Below are 16327 nucleotides of genomic sequence, written 5' to 3'. Positions count from 1 at the left end.
GTAAAATTTCTGTTCGGCTCCGCTCTGCCCCGCCCCACCTCAGACCTACAGAATCAGTGAGGCTGGGAGCAGGGACCCAGCAACCTGTGTCAATGAGGTCTTCAGGGGATTTCAGGACCCATTAAGGCTTGAGATCCTCTCATCTAAACTTTCATTCCTTCCACAGCAGAACAGGGCTAGTCTGCTTCCAGGCTGTGTCCAAAGTGCCTCCCCTTGGCACTGTCGATAGCTGAACGAATGAATGGGTTTGTGCTAGGAACCCGCCTAGCGTGTCTCCATCTGGGGAGCAGTGACTTCATCGCCCAGCCCGCGCCCCATCTGGCCTGTGCCCCTGGAGACCTGCCCGTAGTTCCAGCCTTGGGCTCGGATGTGCGTCTCCACGCCTCGGAAGATGACGCCGCTGTCATTCAGCACGTACTCCTGTCGCTCTTCCTCCGAGGCCAGGAACACATCGTCCTCTGAAAAGCAGTCATCAGGCCCCGTGAGGGCTGGGGCTCTGGCCGTGGTGGCCTGGGGAAGCGGCTACAGCAGGGGGTCAGCCTGGAGGTTGTTGGGACAGGAAGAGACACTTCTGCCAAGTCTCCAAGCCCCACTCTATCATGGGGCGAACCCCAGCCCAGCTCGGAGTCGTGACACCTTTGGGGTCACCCTCCTCGATGTCCAGGGCAACCTTGGATTTCTGGAGTATTAAGAAGGAGACTCCCTGCTAATGATAAGGTCCCAGCTTCCCTTCACGGAGGCCTTACAGTGTACTTTGCACTTGACAAGAGTTAACTCTATACTTTTCTCCACAATCTTAGGAGGTAGGCGCTGTGATTATTTCCCACATCGCAACGAACCAACTAAGATTCAGAAAGGAAGCAAGTAACATAGAGGAGCCGTACCTGATTAAGGTCTACCAGATGCCCAAATCTAGGTTCTTACCCACTCCTGGGCTTCTCCTGGCCATCTGGCACCCCTCACTACACATTAGATTCTAACCGTCCCACACACACCCCTGACACCCCCAAGCTCTATGTCTCCTTTGTAGCACCCGCTGCCGGCTCCTCTACCCAGTGTCCACCACTGCCAAGGCCAGCCTTTGGCCCAGCTCTTGGCAGTCACCTCCCTGCCCCTAACATGCCTCTTGGGCCCCTTCTGCCTCTCCCCAAAGCAGGCCTACTTTTGCAAACAGCTTCCAGGAATGTATCTGCCTTGGGCCAGGCAACTCCTACCTGGGCACCATGGGTTGAAAAGAAGCACAAACTCGCCCAGTTTCCGGTTGCTGTGCTTGCGGTGGGAGGACAGCCGGGCACTCAGTTGGTAGTGGCCGATGGCAGCGTTGGGAGGGCTGGTGAGGCTGACGGTCATGGTGCTCTGGGTCTGAGTCTCCTGAGCTGCTTTCCAGGCAGTGTCCTGCTCCGTCCCCGAGGTTTGGAACTCAGCTTTGGTGTGGAGAGCCTCAGAAGCCTGGGGTCCTGGTGGAGGTGGGAAGAGGGTCAGAAAGCCTGGCTCCTGAGAAGTGGAGAAGCTGTGGGCCTGAATGGATAGACTATTGGGGAAAAGGATTTGCCCAAGTTATACCAGGCTGCCCTGGCTCCTTGCCTTTCCTGAACCAAAGAATAAAGGATCCTTGAGACCAAAGTTCAGGACTAGGTCTAACCAGGAAAGGGTAGACAAGCTTGGGCTCTGAAGGTGTGCAATGGTTTTCCATGTCCTTTTCCAGAGCCCTCGCTGCCACAGATCCCATCTCATCCATCCCCAGAAAGCGGTTATCAATGACCACCCACAAGGACTTGCTTTCCGCCACGTGCTCGCTTGGAGCGCTGACACAGGATGTTGGATGAGTCACAGCTAAGCCTCTTGGACTGCAGACCAGCTGCAGGTGCGCTGAGAAGTTACCTGTTTCCACCGTGAAGATGAGGGCCTCCTCGCTCTCCAGGGCTCTGCTGAAATTCACTAGGATGGTGAACGCCTGACCCCTGCGGACCACCAGGTTGGGGCTGGGGAACTCCTGGGTGTGGTGGCTAGTGCCATTCCTCTGCCGCTGCCAGTCCACCTTAGTGATTCTGACTCCTGGGCAGGAAGAGCACAGAGACATGAGGCTGAGCCCTTGAAATGTGACTCACCTGTCGCCCGACTTTCCATTTTATTTGCTTCTTTCAGCCAGTCACTTGCTAATTCTGCCACTGCTTGCCACATAGGTGCTCTGTGCCAAGACGGTGTCTGGCACTGATGGTCAAAGTGAAGGGACAGTGAGTCCACGTGGAACAGGGGGCACGGACCCAGTAGTTGGGGTCAGCGGTCCTAGGTTCCAGTCCCGACTCAGCCATCTAGGGACTGAACTATCCTCTACTTAATCTCTCCGTATCTCAATTCTCCTCTTCGTAGAATGGGATTAGCAATACCTCTTGTGGGGTGATTATGAAGATCACTGCAGGTCATCTAGAGCTCCTTGAGCACAAGAGCGTTTACCTTCCAGCCTAGCAGGTGTGAGAGATGCCACGCAGAGGGGCCCTCAGATGACATGTGATCATTTCCATCCATGCTATCAAGGCAAAGGAGGCTGAGTGGAACGAACATACCCGGGGACCTGACCATGTCCCCAGGGTGACAAGGTGGCAGCAAGATTGAGTCTTGACTTGGAGAGTCTTGACTTGAAGGCACATCTGACCTCAGTCCAAGTATCCTTCTCCAGTTTGTGTCGAGTTTATTATTCAGGAAACGTACATGGAACCTGAATATGTGTTAGGCATCATGCCGCGTGAGGCAGACACAGGAATGCAACAAAGACTCCAGCCCCGTGCTCAGGCAGCGGACTGTCCAGCAGAGGAAGTGGGCGTTAAGCAGACAATCTCAAACGTTCAAGCATAAGCTTGGGAATATTACACAAGGGCGTGGCCTCTGGAGGCCCGGGACCACAGAATTCAGGCTCTCATGGCTTGACCTCTAGGAAGAACCATGGAAGGTGGGGCAGTGGGCAGCCTGGCAGCTTCTAAAATTTGAGAGAAAGTTGGAAGTGTTGGGGAGGTGATGTGGTCGGTGGGATCTAGATGGGTCAGACACCCCCTCTCCTGTTCAGCCACTCTGGCTGGGGTACTGTTTCCTGGTACCCTCCTTTTCAGAGCTTTTTCCTACCCTGTTCCCCCCTCCAGTCAGATACCTGTACGACTTGCTCCTTCATGTCTTCAGGTACCTTCTCAATGAGGTTCCCCCTGATCCCTCACTCTTTCTCTTTTATAAAATGAAATGTCCTATTTTCAACCGATTGTACAGCCACCATCAGTATCCTTTCCCCCAGGCTGCTCTCCCCATTCAGCTGTAGCGCTGTGCTAGACAGAGCAGAGACGAACCTGCCCTGCTGAGTCCACATGACGGACCCCGGAGCAAAAGAATGCTGGTTGTTCTTTTGGACCACAGAGTGTTGGAGTAGCTTGTGACATGGCAGTGTACGCCTGAAACATGGAGGGAGCCCCTGTAACTGGGATCGAATTACCAAAGGGCCAAGTGAGATTCCTACTCAGTTAATTGATTTAAGTGGCATCTGCAAACATGACATCATTTCCACATCCAGATTTGTGGCGGTCAATTCATGCTCGCTGAATTTCTCAATTTGAAACTCTGGTGACTGGGTAGGGTTCAGGACCTTTCTCTGGTAATAACAGCTCTTCTTTCCGAGCTGCATAACCTGACTCAGAGGCTGGGTGAGGTGGTCCCAGTGGCATGAAGATCATCTCCCTCCATCTATGAGAATAAGAATCCTATGACTAGCCTTCCCAATGGTACTCATCAGGAACCAGACACTGTTCTCCTGTGACTTTGTATTTACGAACTTATTCAATCTTCTTTACCATCATATGCAGTAAATACTATGATCATGCCCCCTTTTACAGATAAGGAATCCGAGGCCCCTACAGGTTAAGTCACTTGGTCGGGGCCGTACAACTAGTAATTGTGGTTCCAAGAATCTTTGCTCCTTGCTTCCTTGGCGATAATGGGTGAAGACCAGGAATGGTTCACTCTTGAGTCATCAGAGGTTCAAGTGGAAATATAAGGCGTTGAAGCGACACAAAGCAGAGCCCTCATCCTAGTTCTGCCGTGATTTCTTGTGACGTCGGGCGTGGCATTTCACCTTTCGAAGTCTCAGTGTCCTGTTCTAAGCATGGAGAGAAACTGTAGGTCCAACGGCACAGAATTCTTGACAGGGCCAACTCAAGCCAGCTGCCCCGGTTAAGTCCAGTGGAATGGTGGTTGGCACAAAACAGACACTCAGCTAATAGCATTTTCTCCTGCCTCTTTGGGGTAGGTGAGAGCCACTCTTTGATACTATGTGTTTCCACTCCTTGCCTACTCCCCTGATACTTCTCTCCACGGTCCATGCCCGCCACCCTCTGCATAGGCTGGGCGCCCTGAGGAGGGCCCTACCGCGAGTTCTTCCCAGTCCTACTTCAGAAGTGGAACGGAACTGGTCCCAGGGTCACCATTCACGTCGTCCAACGTTTGTGGACGGCCCCATAAACGGCCCTTTCATGACTTCTTCAAGTACTTCTTCTTCCCCGAGGAGAAGACGCAACCCCTCCACCTGATTCTTGAGAACCTCATCATGAGGCTCGCCCCTTCCCATCTCTCTGAGGCTCCTCTGTGTCTACCCACGTGCTCCTCTTATTTCTCTCTCTGGATTCTAGTGCAGCAGAACTATCAACCCTGGCGTCCCTGCGATCTGGGTCAGAATCCTAGAACCGACATGCACTCTCTCACCGTGTGTCATAAGAGAGTGACTTCATTCTCATGTCCAAGAAATGGTTATGACCACAGCGCTCTCAGATTTAAGAACGGGATTGAGTCAGAGGGTTGTGTGAGCAACACCTGACACACACACACACACAGTGGCTTCTCCACAGATGTCTGTTCCTTTTCTTCTTCTGTCACATGGCATGTGTAGTCCACTGTATTTTTTAAAGATAACGTCACCAATAGCTGGATAAATATAAATGTATGGATCGACATAGTCATGGCAGATAAAGCCACAGATACAAAGACATAGATATAAACAGAAGAGGCTTCGAAAAGTCTGTAAAAGAACTCCATGGTTTTTTAACTTCATTTGCATGAATCTTTTGGAGTCCCCTAATTGATGGATTTAGATATAAGTATAGGTACAAACAAGGAGGCCTGGTGGTACCATGTGTTGGGCTGTTAACAGCAAGATCAGTTTTGTGAACCCCCAAGCTGTGATGAAGAATGATGAGACCCGTTGCTCCTGTAAAGACTCACAGCCTCAGAAAACCATCACATTGGAATTGACTTGACAGTCATGAGCTTGAGATAGACATAGATATAGACATAGACATAGATATAGACATTGGCATAGATCCATTCCACGACCCAGGTTCTTCCAATGTGTTAGCCACCCCCCCCCCCCCGCACTCCCTACACACACACTGAGGAGTGGAATCTAGATCCTTCCTCTCTTGATTCTGGGCAGGGACTTGGGTCTAATTGGACTAATCCATATGGTATAATGTGAATGCTATATATGGCTTCTGAAACTAGGATATAAAAAGGAAACACTTTCTCACTGGCAATCTCTCCCTCAGGAAAAGCACAAGATAAATATTTGTCTCGAGTTGTTATCGAAGACGTCCGATATGGAAACAACCACACAGGAGAAGCCACAAAGAAGGACCACATGGAGATACAAGAGGAAGCCGCAGCCATGTGAGGTTCCCAGCACCAGTGTCAGAGGTACCAGAGAAGAAGCCTTTGGGATGCCCCTACCTTGAGCATAGTCTGACAGCAACCACCAGGAGACCCCGAGCAGGAGCTGCCTAGCCAAGCCAAGTTCATCCCCAGAGTCATGAATGATAACAGCATGAAATAATCACTGTTGCTTGAAGCCAGTGTCTTGGGTGATTTTTCAGGCGGCCACAGTGAGGTAGAATTTCAGAAATTCCACCAGCTTCGTCTCCCTCAAGAAGTGAAGAGAGTCACTTTAGAACAGATTGATTTTGGGGGAAAAAAAGATCTTTTGAGTGGTCTCCTTTACATCCCTCTGTCTCTGGGATAAGGGATCTCTTGTGGCTCAACAAAGGAGGCTCCTCAAAGCCTGGGAAGAGGTGGGACAATTTGTATAAGGAGCATTTCAGGAGGGAAAGAATGGGGCTCATAAGCGCTTACTTTTTGTGGTTCAATATCACTGGAAGTTATTATTATTACTTGGTAAAATAAAGTGCTCTTGTTTGAGATCTGCTGCTAATCTCATCCAAGTTCACACCTTCACTCCAAGTTTCTCTTTGAACTCCAAACGCTATGTTCGACCAGCCACTTGACATCTCCGTTCGTTGTCGCCTTCGCAAAGTCGACAGCTTAACATGCCCAGAGCAGAGTTCTTGATTTTTTCCGTCACACCAGCCTGCCCTTTCCTCCCCTAAGCTTCTCCATCTCAGGAAATGGCATCCCACTGGCCCTTGTGCTAAGGGGTCTTTTTTCATTCCCCCATACCCTCTTCTGTCTTATCCAATTTGGACCAGGAAGTCCAAATGACAGTACCCCCAAAAATGTGCCCCCAATCTATCCACATGTCTCCATCCGCCTCTATACCCTCTCAGTCAAGATCTGGCAGCAGCCTCTTCAGGAGTCTAGACAGTTGCCATGGGATCCCTGGGAACAGGTTTGTTCTAGGCTGGTCGAGGCTGAGAGTCCTAGCCTGGCTCCGTGCTTTAGAAATAGGGACTGACCATGTGAGTAGGCTACACACACAGACTCAAACGTTGTGTCTCAAGTTTGGGAGCTCCCATGCTCCCTGCACGTGATGTTGTTGCTAGAGGTCCACCAAGCCCTTGTAGTGGCCTCGGGCACAAAAGCCACCGCCGCATCCTCACAACCACCCCCACGGCTAGGCCCGTCCATGCCTCCACTACCTCACTGAGGGGCTTGTCCCTTTATTGCTGACTCAGCTTCACCAAGCATCATGTCTTTCTACAGGGACAAGTCTCTCCTGATAACATGTGCCAAGTCCACGAGGTGGAGGCTCACGATGCTCAGGACTAAGGAGCGCCCTGGTTGTACTTCTCACCAGACGGACTTCTTTGTTCTTCTGGCAGGCTAGTATTGTCAACATTCTTCACCCAAACCAAGTTCAAAATGCATTAATTTTTCTCTAATCTTCTTTATTCATCCTCCAACTTTTGCCTGCCTGGGAGGTCATTGAAAATACCATGGCTTTGGTCAGGGCACCTTATACATTAAATTGAAATCTTTGGCTTTTTAAAAATACTTTAAAATATATATTTGGCACAGATTTGCCCAATGTACCATGTGACTTGGTTTCTTGACTACTGTCTCCATGGGCATTGTGTTAGGCCAGGTTGACTAGAGAAACAAATCCAGAGACACTCATATATGTGTAAGAGAGAGCTTTATATCAAAAAGCAATTGGATATTGTGAAAAAAATTCCAGCCTGGTCCAGATCAATCCCATAAGTCCTAGATTGTCTCATAAGTCTAAAGCTAGTTCATAAGTCCCTCTTCAGACTTATGCAGCACATGCAATGATGCAAAATGCAGGAAGATCGCAGCCCAATGGGAGCAAAGTCTTAAGGATTCATTGGTGGTGGAAGCATCTTCAGGGCTCTCGCAGGGCTTAGGAGATGAAAGCAGAGAGAGAGAGAGAGAGAGAGGAAGTTCCCAGAATCCTCATGAGAAGGTCACGCCCACACAGAGGCATCATCAGGCTGCGACCTGATTGACAGGCTAGACGCCACCCCTACACTGATTTATCAAGTTGCCATGAAATTATTCAAGTGCCCCAGACGCTGATTGTGGAGCCAAGTAAAATGAATCTTTCACAGTTTCAATATTTCTCCTTATTGATCCAGTGGTTGGAGTTCGTTTTCTTCGTGTCGCGGTATAACCCAGACTGAAGCGACAGTCTCTGCTTTTTGTCCTAAGCGCTTCAAGTCATCATCACTTTCAGTCAGCAAGGCGGTGGTGTCAGCTGCATGCTGTTGCTTCTCAATGACGCTTCCTCGGATCCAATGCCAGGTTCTTCTTCCTAGAGTCCAACTTCTCTCCGTATTTGCCCAGCACCTGGATTGAATACGTGCAGTGAGAGGACTTCAGCAGGACACAGAGTGTTGCCATTTTATGCCAGGAGTGTCTCCTTGTTCTGGTCAGAAGACTGACTGCCTTTTACTCTGTCCAGGTCCTGCAGGAGCATAGTGTCGTGTCCTAGCAATCCTTTCTTCTCAAGACTGCCTATGGTGTGTTCTGATCCACAGAGTTTGCGTGGCCGATAGGGCACAGGCAAACACCTTTCTGGTGGTCTTTACTTTGGGCCAAGGTCCATTGGATATCAGCAATGGTCGCCCTGCTCCCAGCTCCTTTTCTGAATCTGCATCAAATTTCTGGAAGTTCCCTGTCAATATACTCCTGAAATTGTTTTTAAATTACCTTCTGCAAGACTTTACCTGTGTATCAAAAAGACTTGACTGTACCCCAAAATAATGTGTCCGTATTCATTCATTTCAAGAGGGGGCATATGACTGAGAAACAATCATACAGAATGAGTGTTCAACAGCGCCCCTGGGGCAGGATCCGGAACAACAGTACCAGGGAACTTGGCCACCAGACTTGCCAATTCTCACATTTCAGGGTAGAACAGACTCTCAAGCCTGTTTAGAATGAAAACACGGGTCACTGCCATCCATCGAGTCTATTTTGACTCACAGTCACCCTATAGGACAGGGTAAAATGGTCCCTGTGTGTTTCCGAGACTCTAACTCTTTACAGGAGTAGCATTAACCTTGTACATGGAATTGTCAAGGGTAATATCTGCCAGTTTGCCTTACTATTATAATGTGTGGGATGCTATCATGCCAAACGCTATGCCAGCAGGATTCCAAATACCAGTAGGGTCACTCATGGTTTCAGTGGAGCTTCGGACTAAGACAGACTAGAAAGAAAGGCCCGGCAATTTAATTCGAAAAACAGGCCAAGAAAAGCCAGTTCTGAATCACAACAAAACATTTCCCGACTCTCTTGTTTTGAACGTGTGATCAGCGGGGATCAAATAAATGCCAGCCATCCTGTTTGATGGAGCAGAGGACCAATGAGGGTGTGGGAAATCCTTAGGGGGATGGATTGATACAATCATTACAACGATGGATTCAAACAGGCCGGTGATGGTGAGGATGACGCAGGACAGGGCAGCCTTTTGTTCTGTTGTACGAAATAAGTCAGAGTTGACTTGAAGACAGCTAACAGCAATCACTCTCATCAGCAGAGCTGCAACCCCCCCTTTAGAAGCCTCGCTTTCCATGATACGGACATAGACACGAAGCCCCAGAAGTGAGAAGAAAGTGACCTATTGCCTGAGACCAGCTGGGATCCCCGGCATTCCCGTGGGGTGTGCCTCGCCAAGCCACAACTTATGAGAAGACAGGCCACAACAGGATGCGATCGTCTTGTTTTATTTTTATTTTTGTAGGGGGTGATTCAGGAGCAGAGGATGAAGCTATTAGGTGGTAATTATCTCCACCTTGGCTGGCCCAGGGCTGAATGCAAGCGGGCGGGTTTAGTTTGGGTGAGGGTTTCTGGACCGTGGGTCACGGTTCAGGCCCTGAAGAGTCAGCTTGGATTTCCTCTTTCCTTGCCCAAGCCAACAGCTGCCACCCTGGGAGAGATGTGCGTCCACATCGCAGAAGGGCAGAGAGGTGGGTGAGCCAGCAAGCCTATTGTTCTCCTTGACTCACTTCTCAGGGCCCAGCTCTCACCACTTCCTGCCTAGGATCAATTGCCCCAAGAGAGCGCTTGGTGGGCACTTTGTCACCGCTCTGGTTGGCTGCCTCGGAGGAGCAGCTTTCCCACTGCCAAAGGTTAGAGAGTTCTTCCTTTGGCCCTTTACCTTCGCCTTCTGTTAGCCCCAGAAAACGCCTATCTGATCTGCGTGGTTTTGCACACGTTTGACTGAGAGGCCACGCTCTACCGCTCCCAACGCGTCACCTGCTCTACAATCCAGGAGGCCGCTGTCCTGGTCCCCTTGTAACCTGTCCTTGAGCTGCTCCTCTGGTAATGAATGACATAAGCGGTGGACACTCACCAGCATCACGCCCCACGGCCTGGCATGAGCAGGATTCTGCAGAGGAAGCAACCATTCTGATAATTACAGCTCAATCACAGCTCAATTGTGCCCCAACCAGTGTTCTCTCCAACCCTCATTAGAGGTGGGGAAACTGACGCACACAGGTGAGGGCGTGCTAAGGATAGAGCAAGCAAGGTGAGAAGATAGACATGAACCTGGATGGTTTCCAAACGCCCCTGTGAAAATGAACCAAACTGCTCCTCCTCCAAGTGCTCAGGCCAGCTGCTTCTCTCTGAAACAAAGGCTCGCATCCCAAACTAGCCGTCAAAGATCTGTGCGATCCTTGTTTATTTATCAGTCTCTCCCTTCCCCTAGGAGCTCTGGGGGGTGGAGGGGGTTACAGGCTGGGCTGTTAACCAGAGGGACAGCAGTTCGAACTCACCAGCCATTCTGTGGGAGAAAGAGGAGACCTTTAGCTCTCATGAAGATTTACAGCCTTGCAAACCAACAGGGGCAGTTCTGTGTTCACAGGGTCACTGTGATTCAGAATGAACGCAATGACAGCGAAGAAAACTCTTCCCTTAGGTCCCCGGCGAAAGGTTGGAGGTTTGAGTCCATGATGAGGCACCTTGGGAGAAAGGCCTGGCATTCTATTTCTGAGAAACCGGCTGTTGAAAACCCAACGGCGCACAGATCTAGTCTGACACATAGGGTCGTTACGGTCAGAGTTGGCTCCACAGCAAATGGCTTCAGGTTTAGTTTTTGTCTTCTCCACTGGACTGTGAGTTCTTTGGGGTTCTAGTAATACTTTGAGCTATCAGTGTCTGCCTTTGGGCCCTGGGTATAGTTGGTGCTCAGTGCACACTGGTTGAATGAATGAGAGCGTGTCCTTGATCCTTGGCTGGGACGAGGATAGACATGAGGGTTATGTGTTATGGATTGAATCATAAAAAACCTCAAATTCACCATCGCTGAGCCAATAACTGCCTGTGTGGGCTTTTGAGACCATGACTCTTTAGGAAAATAGACCGCCTCATCTTTCTTGCTTGGAGCAGTTGGTGGTTTCAAACTTGCGGTCAGCAGCTTGATGCATAACCACTACACTACCAAGGCTCCTCCATGGATGGAACTGTGTCTCCTCCCAAAATATGTGTCACAGAGCCTAATCTTGGTGCCTGGGATTATACTCCCATTTGGGAATGAGTGTCTGTTAGGCTAAGGAGACAGAATTAGTGTAGGAGGGTGTCTTGAAGGAGTATCTCATACAAGAGAAGAAGAGCAGATTAGGCAAACAGAGAAGAGGGGAGAGACATGCTATGCCACAGACCAGAAGCTCACTCTGAGACTAGCACCTTCCTCCAGAACAGACACAGAGGGAAAACCTTCCACTGGGGGGCAGACTTCCAGTCTCCCACCCAACTATGAGACAATGAGCTGTTTGAACTGCCCTCAAGTGGTAATTATACAACGGCTGCACCATATAACAGCCATCAGGTGTGAAGGGGAGGTGTCTTGCCCCTATTTCCTAGGCCCACCTGAAGACCAGAACCCCTGCCCCTTCAGCTGCCCACACCATAGTCTCCTCCCAGCAGCCAACTACTCAACCTCTTCCCCCACCTCCCTACCCACCATATAATCCCTCCCTCAAGGTGCCACATTCCCAAACCAGTCCTTCCTTCCTTCCACAAAGTCATGAGTCGGGAGGGAACATCACGAGGCCGACTGCCCAGTCTGTAACTCACTGTGTTCCCAGGCAAGCCACTTCCCCTCTTTGGGTCTCAGGTTTTTTAATCTGTAAAATGACCCAGAAGGACTCTAACCTTTTAGATAGTCTGGTGTGTTGGATGGAGTGCCTCGGTATCCTAGCACTCCCACCCCAGAGCCTACTCTGTGAGAACTGTCATATAAGTTCCACCATGGTTACCAGCAAGGGGACAAGACAGGCAGTGTCCACTGCCAGGAGCCTGCTGCTGACAGCACACCAGAAGCTCAAGGACAGGGTGGAAACCATGCTACGTAAGTCCCAAGCGTCCTGAGGGTCTCTACCCCAGGGTACTTGGAATGAGCTCCCAGTCCTGGTCTCAAGGCCTACGGATCCCAGTCCTGCATCTGTACCTGTCTGTTACAGCACAGGAGAGACAGTATTCATAAGAACATGGTCTCTCTCACCTCTTCCCTCCACACACCTTATTTGTCACCTGATAGCCTCATGACCCTTCCAGTCTTTCTCTCTCCTTCCCCCTCCAGCTCCCTCCGACTTCCCTCTCTTTTTCTTCCCACCTTGCACAGTGATCTCAGAGGCAAATGCTTGAGTTCTAATCAAGCCTGATGGCTGAACATCTGTGCACAGTAGTCTCCTGGTGAAGATGGGGGTAAAGCGAGTTTCTCACTCCTAGAAGAGCGAGGATTAAACCGCATACTCCACAAAGAACAATTGGAATTCTACCTGATGCATATTCCCAAGCCAAACTCACTGCCATCTAGTTGATGCCACTGCCTAGCACCCTATAGGGCAGGGTAGACCACCCTCTACGGGTCCAAGGCTGTGACTCTGTATGGGAGTAGAAAGCCTCATCTTTGTCTTGCGGGGTGGGGTGGGGTGGTAAAGGTTTCCAACCACTGAGCTTGCAGTTAGCAGCCTGACTCGTAACCACTATGCCACCAGGGCTCCTTGACCCGTATTAGGTATTTCATAAATGTGAGTGCTCTTGATAGTACCATTTATCATTCGTGGTGACACATTCTTTCCTATAACGTTGCATTCGACCTTCCACTTACTGGCCGCGTGGTCTTGGAGAAGCGATCGAACCTCTCTGAGGTCCCTGCTTCCTTCCTTGACCATTGGCGATGCTTTCCTCGTGCGATTTCGGGGAGGAATACGCGAGGTCACTATTGCAAATAGGGTCATGATAAAATGAAAGCAGGAGAGAAGTTCTCAGTAAATGCGGTGGAGCAAACAAATAAACAAGCTCAACCCCTCCTTGGAAGGCCTCTAGCACAGTCCACGTTGCCAGCACAGTACACGGACCTCCTCCTCTCCCACATCTTTCTATCACTCTCGTCCATCCCTCTCCAACTCCCACCCACCATGCGAGGCTCCCTACTCTTCCTTCTTGCTGCAACGACTGCACGACACCGACGGCCACAGGACATGTTCGGCGGGTCTTCTTGAAGCCGGCGTGTTGTAGTGGGGAAACCAAGGTCTGAGAGCAGGGAGGGTTTCCTGCTGCACAAGGGCCAGCAGGCCACTGCTCAGGAGCTACCACACTCATCCTCTTGGCATTCAAAACCCCTCACGTTTTTGCCCTGCCCACCTCTCCCGTCTCTGCCAACCTATTTCTCTTCTCTGGTTCACTTGTTCACCACCTAGCCTCCTGTATTAGTCTAAGAGAGAGCCCTATTGTAGAGAAGGGTCTACATGCAGAAGATTGCCTCTGGCCAATCTAACTCTCCCTCCCCCCCACCCCTTGTCCTCTGCCACTGTTCTTCCCAATGGGTCATCCTACTGTCTTTGGGTGATATCAAAGGGCTAAGCGACACTTCCCTCTGCAAATCTCTGATCCAGCCTGGGATATCTCCTAGTGAAACTAGCCCATGAAGCTTTGCCAGCGCCAGAAACACCCCCCAGACTTGGGACTACTCAGCAGGATTGGTTGTTAATGGGTCTCATGATGACCCACTCCTTAGTCTGCATCATGGGCATCTGACCTTCATTGCAAAATGATTCACTCAGGAGTGGCCCTGGGCCTTCCTGGGGCACTGCCCAATCTTCCTTTTCTGCCTGGGCTTGGAATTTGCCGGCCTCCCTCACCAGTTGACAGTAGTCTGTCAGCCTCAATAAAAATTCCCAGCCAGATTTTGATCACTTGTTATTTCCTGTCCCTGGGCTTGTTAACACTCTTTTCCTCCCCCACCCCCGCCTCCTCTACCCCCATGTCCCCCCCGGAACTGTCATCTGTTGTAGGGTGTGGGAGGTCTGGCAGGGCTGGATCAAGGGCAATGTAACTGAGAGGAATTCCTAAAACCCAAATGAAGGCAGAACATGATAGTGGGACAAGAGGAAAGTACAAAGAAACAGGAAAGAACTAGGAGGCAAAGGGTAGTTAGAGATTTAAATACAGACATAAAATGTAAATATATTTATTTATGACAAGGGGGGAATAGATCTATCTACATATATTTATAGGTTTAGTATTAAGGAAACAGATTGACAGTGGGCCCCTGCTCAAGTACTCCCTCAACACAGGAACACTTTGTTCTAACAAAGTGGACAAGCAAATGTGCCCAGCTACCAAAAGATATAGCACCCGAAGTCTTAAAGACCTGAAGATAAACAGCAGTCACCTAGCTGAGAGACATCAAAACCCACATGGAAGAAGCACATCGGCCTGTCCCAACTTGATCATTGAGGACAAAGTGGGTGCATAAGCAAAAGTTGCGAACAAAACTGATGGTGCCCGGCTATCAAATGATATAGCATCAGGGGTCTTAAAGGCTTGAAGATAATCAGGTGGCCATCTAGCCAAGAAACAACACAGCCCACAAGGAAGAAGCACACCAGCCTACCCCAACGCGAAGGCTGAAGACAAAGTAGGTGCATGGGCAAATGCGCTGAAGAAAGCTGATGGTGCCCAGTTGTCAAAATATATAGAATCTGGGGTCCCATAGGCTGGAAGATAAAGAAGGGGCCTTCTAACTGAAAAACAACAAAGCCCATATGGAAAATGCACTGTGAGAAGACAAGGCGTCAAAGGGATCAGGTATCAGGCATCAAAGACAAAAAAAACCAAGCCACAGCATTGTGAATGAGGGGGAGTGCAGAGTGAGGACCAAGGACCCATCTGGCGGAAATTGGACATCCCCTTGCAGAAGGGCTGTGGGGAGGTGACGAGCCAGTCAGAGTGCAGTGTAGCAACGATGAAACATACAATTTTCCTCTAGTTCTTGAATGCTTCCTATCCCCCACTATCATGATCCCAATTCTACCTTACATAATCGGCTGGCCTGGAAGATGTACACGGGCACAGATAGGAACTGGAAATATGGGGTACCCAGGACAGATGAGCCCCTCAGGAACAGTGGTGAGAGTGGCGATATAGGGAGGGTGGAGGGAGGGTGAGGGAGAAAGGGGGAACAGATGATAAGGTCTACATGTAACCTCCACCCTGGAGGACGGACAGCGGAGAACTGGGTGAGGGAGACGTCGGATGGTGTAAGATATGATAAAATAATAATTATTTATAATTATCAAGGGGTAGCGGGGAGGAGAGAGCGGGGACAGAGGGGAAAAACGAGGAGCTGATATCAAGGGCTCAAGTAGAAAGCAGGTGTTTTGAGAATGATGGTGGCATCATATGTACGAATGTGCTGGACACAAATGATGTCGGTATGGATTGTGAAAAAAGTTGTCTGAGCCCCTAATAAAATGATTTAAAAAAATCCCAGCCATTCTGCTCAATTCGTAAAAGTTCTGAGCTGCAAGGTGGTTATAATCTTCAAGGGTCAGAGGGTCTCATTCCATTCGTTAACGTGCATCCATGAGTAGACTCAATTTGAAGAAGGCACCGTGAGTTTGAACCACCTAGACAGCATCAAACAGCGAGAGCGGTATTGAGGCGCATTCTGGGGTTGACTAGTGATGCCCCCCATGGACAATATGAGGAAGGGGAAAAGGGGAGCAGCCCGTAGCTTCCACCCAAGCTCCGATGTTTCCTTCGTTCACACCTGCACAGAGAGCACAGCAGGCTGGGCCCAGTGCTGCCAGGAGCAGATTTCCCCAAGCAGCCCGGAAATGCAATTTAATCACACAAACAACTGGCTAATAGGCAACTCATGAGAGGCCCAACCCTATTATTTTTACAGATGGAGAAACTGAGGCTCAGAGAGAGGGATTGCTAACAGGCCTGAGATGGCAACCCCACCTCTCCAAGGATCCTCTGTTGGCAATGAAACTTGGTGTTATCAAGTGCTTCGGAAAGAGGGGTCCTTTAGGCGAGTCCCCCAAAACGGATCCCCAAGAAAGCAAAATCAGTTCCTTAAACATCAAAGTTCACAAGCGATTCCAGCTCTCTAAGCCAGCAGTGTGTGTGTGTGTGTGTGTGTGTGTGTGTGTGTGTGTGTGTGAAAGAGAGAGAGTTGGAATGGGTAAAATTGGGCTTTTGGGGGAGCAGACCCAATCCAAGAATCAAAAGGGCCCAGGTTCTCAGGATTGTCATCAACTGCCCCAGGGAAATGTGTAAAGGAAGTTAAACTTGACAAGGACGCCCA

At 49.9% G+C, this 16327-nt stretch overlaps 1 protein-coding gene across 1 annotated transcript in view; it reads right to left on the bottom strand.

Moving 5' to 3' along the window:
• The window catches only part of TGM6 (transglutaminase 6), a 63572-nt gene extending 60992 nt beyond the window's left edge, over positions 1 to 2580 (bottom strand). The window contains exons 1-4 of the mRNA XM_075527966.1: positions 2565 to 2580; positions 1882 to 2055; positions 1215 to 1457; positions 340 to 458 (exon numbers count right to left, since the gene is read on the bottom strand). Of these exons, the coding sequence (XP_075384081.1) occupies positions 340 to 458; positions 1215 to 1457; positions 1882 to 2055; positions 2565 to 2580 (552 nt within the window). The remainder of the gene's footprint in view (positions 1 to 339; positions 459 to 1214; positions 1458 to 1881; positions 2056 to 2564) is intronic.
• Positions 2581 to 16327: the final 13747 nt, after the last annotated feature.

The sequence above is a fragment of the Tenrec ecaudatus genome, chromosome 12 (genome assembly GCF_050624435.1).
Source record: "Tenrec ecaudatus isolate mTenEca1 chromosome 12, mTenEca1.hap1, whole genome shotgun sequence".
NCBI lineage: Eukaryota > Metazoa > Chordata > Mammalia > Afrosoricida > Tenrecidae > Tenrec > Tenrec ecaudatus.
Note: the sequence above shows the minus strand (reverse complement) of the source record. Positions and strands in the feature narration are given on the sequence as shown.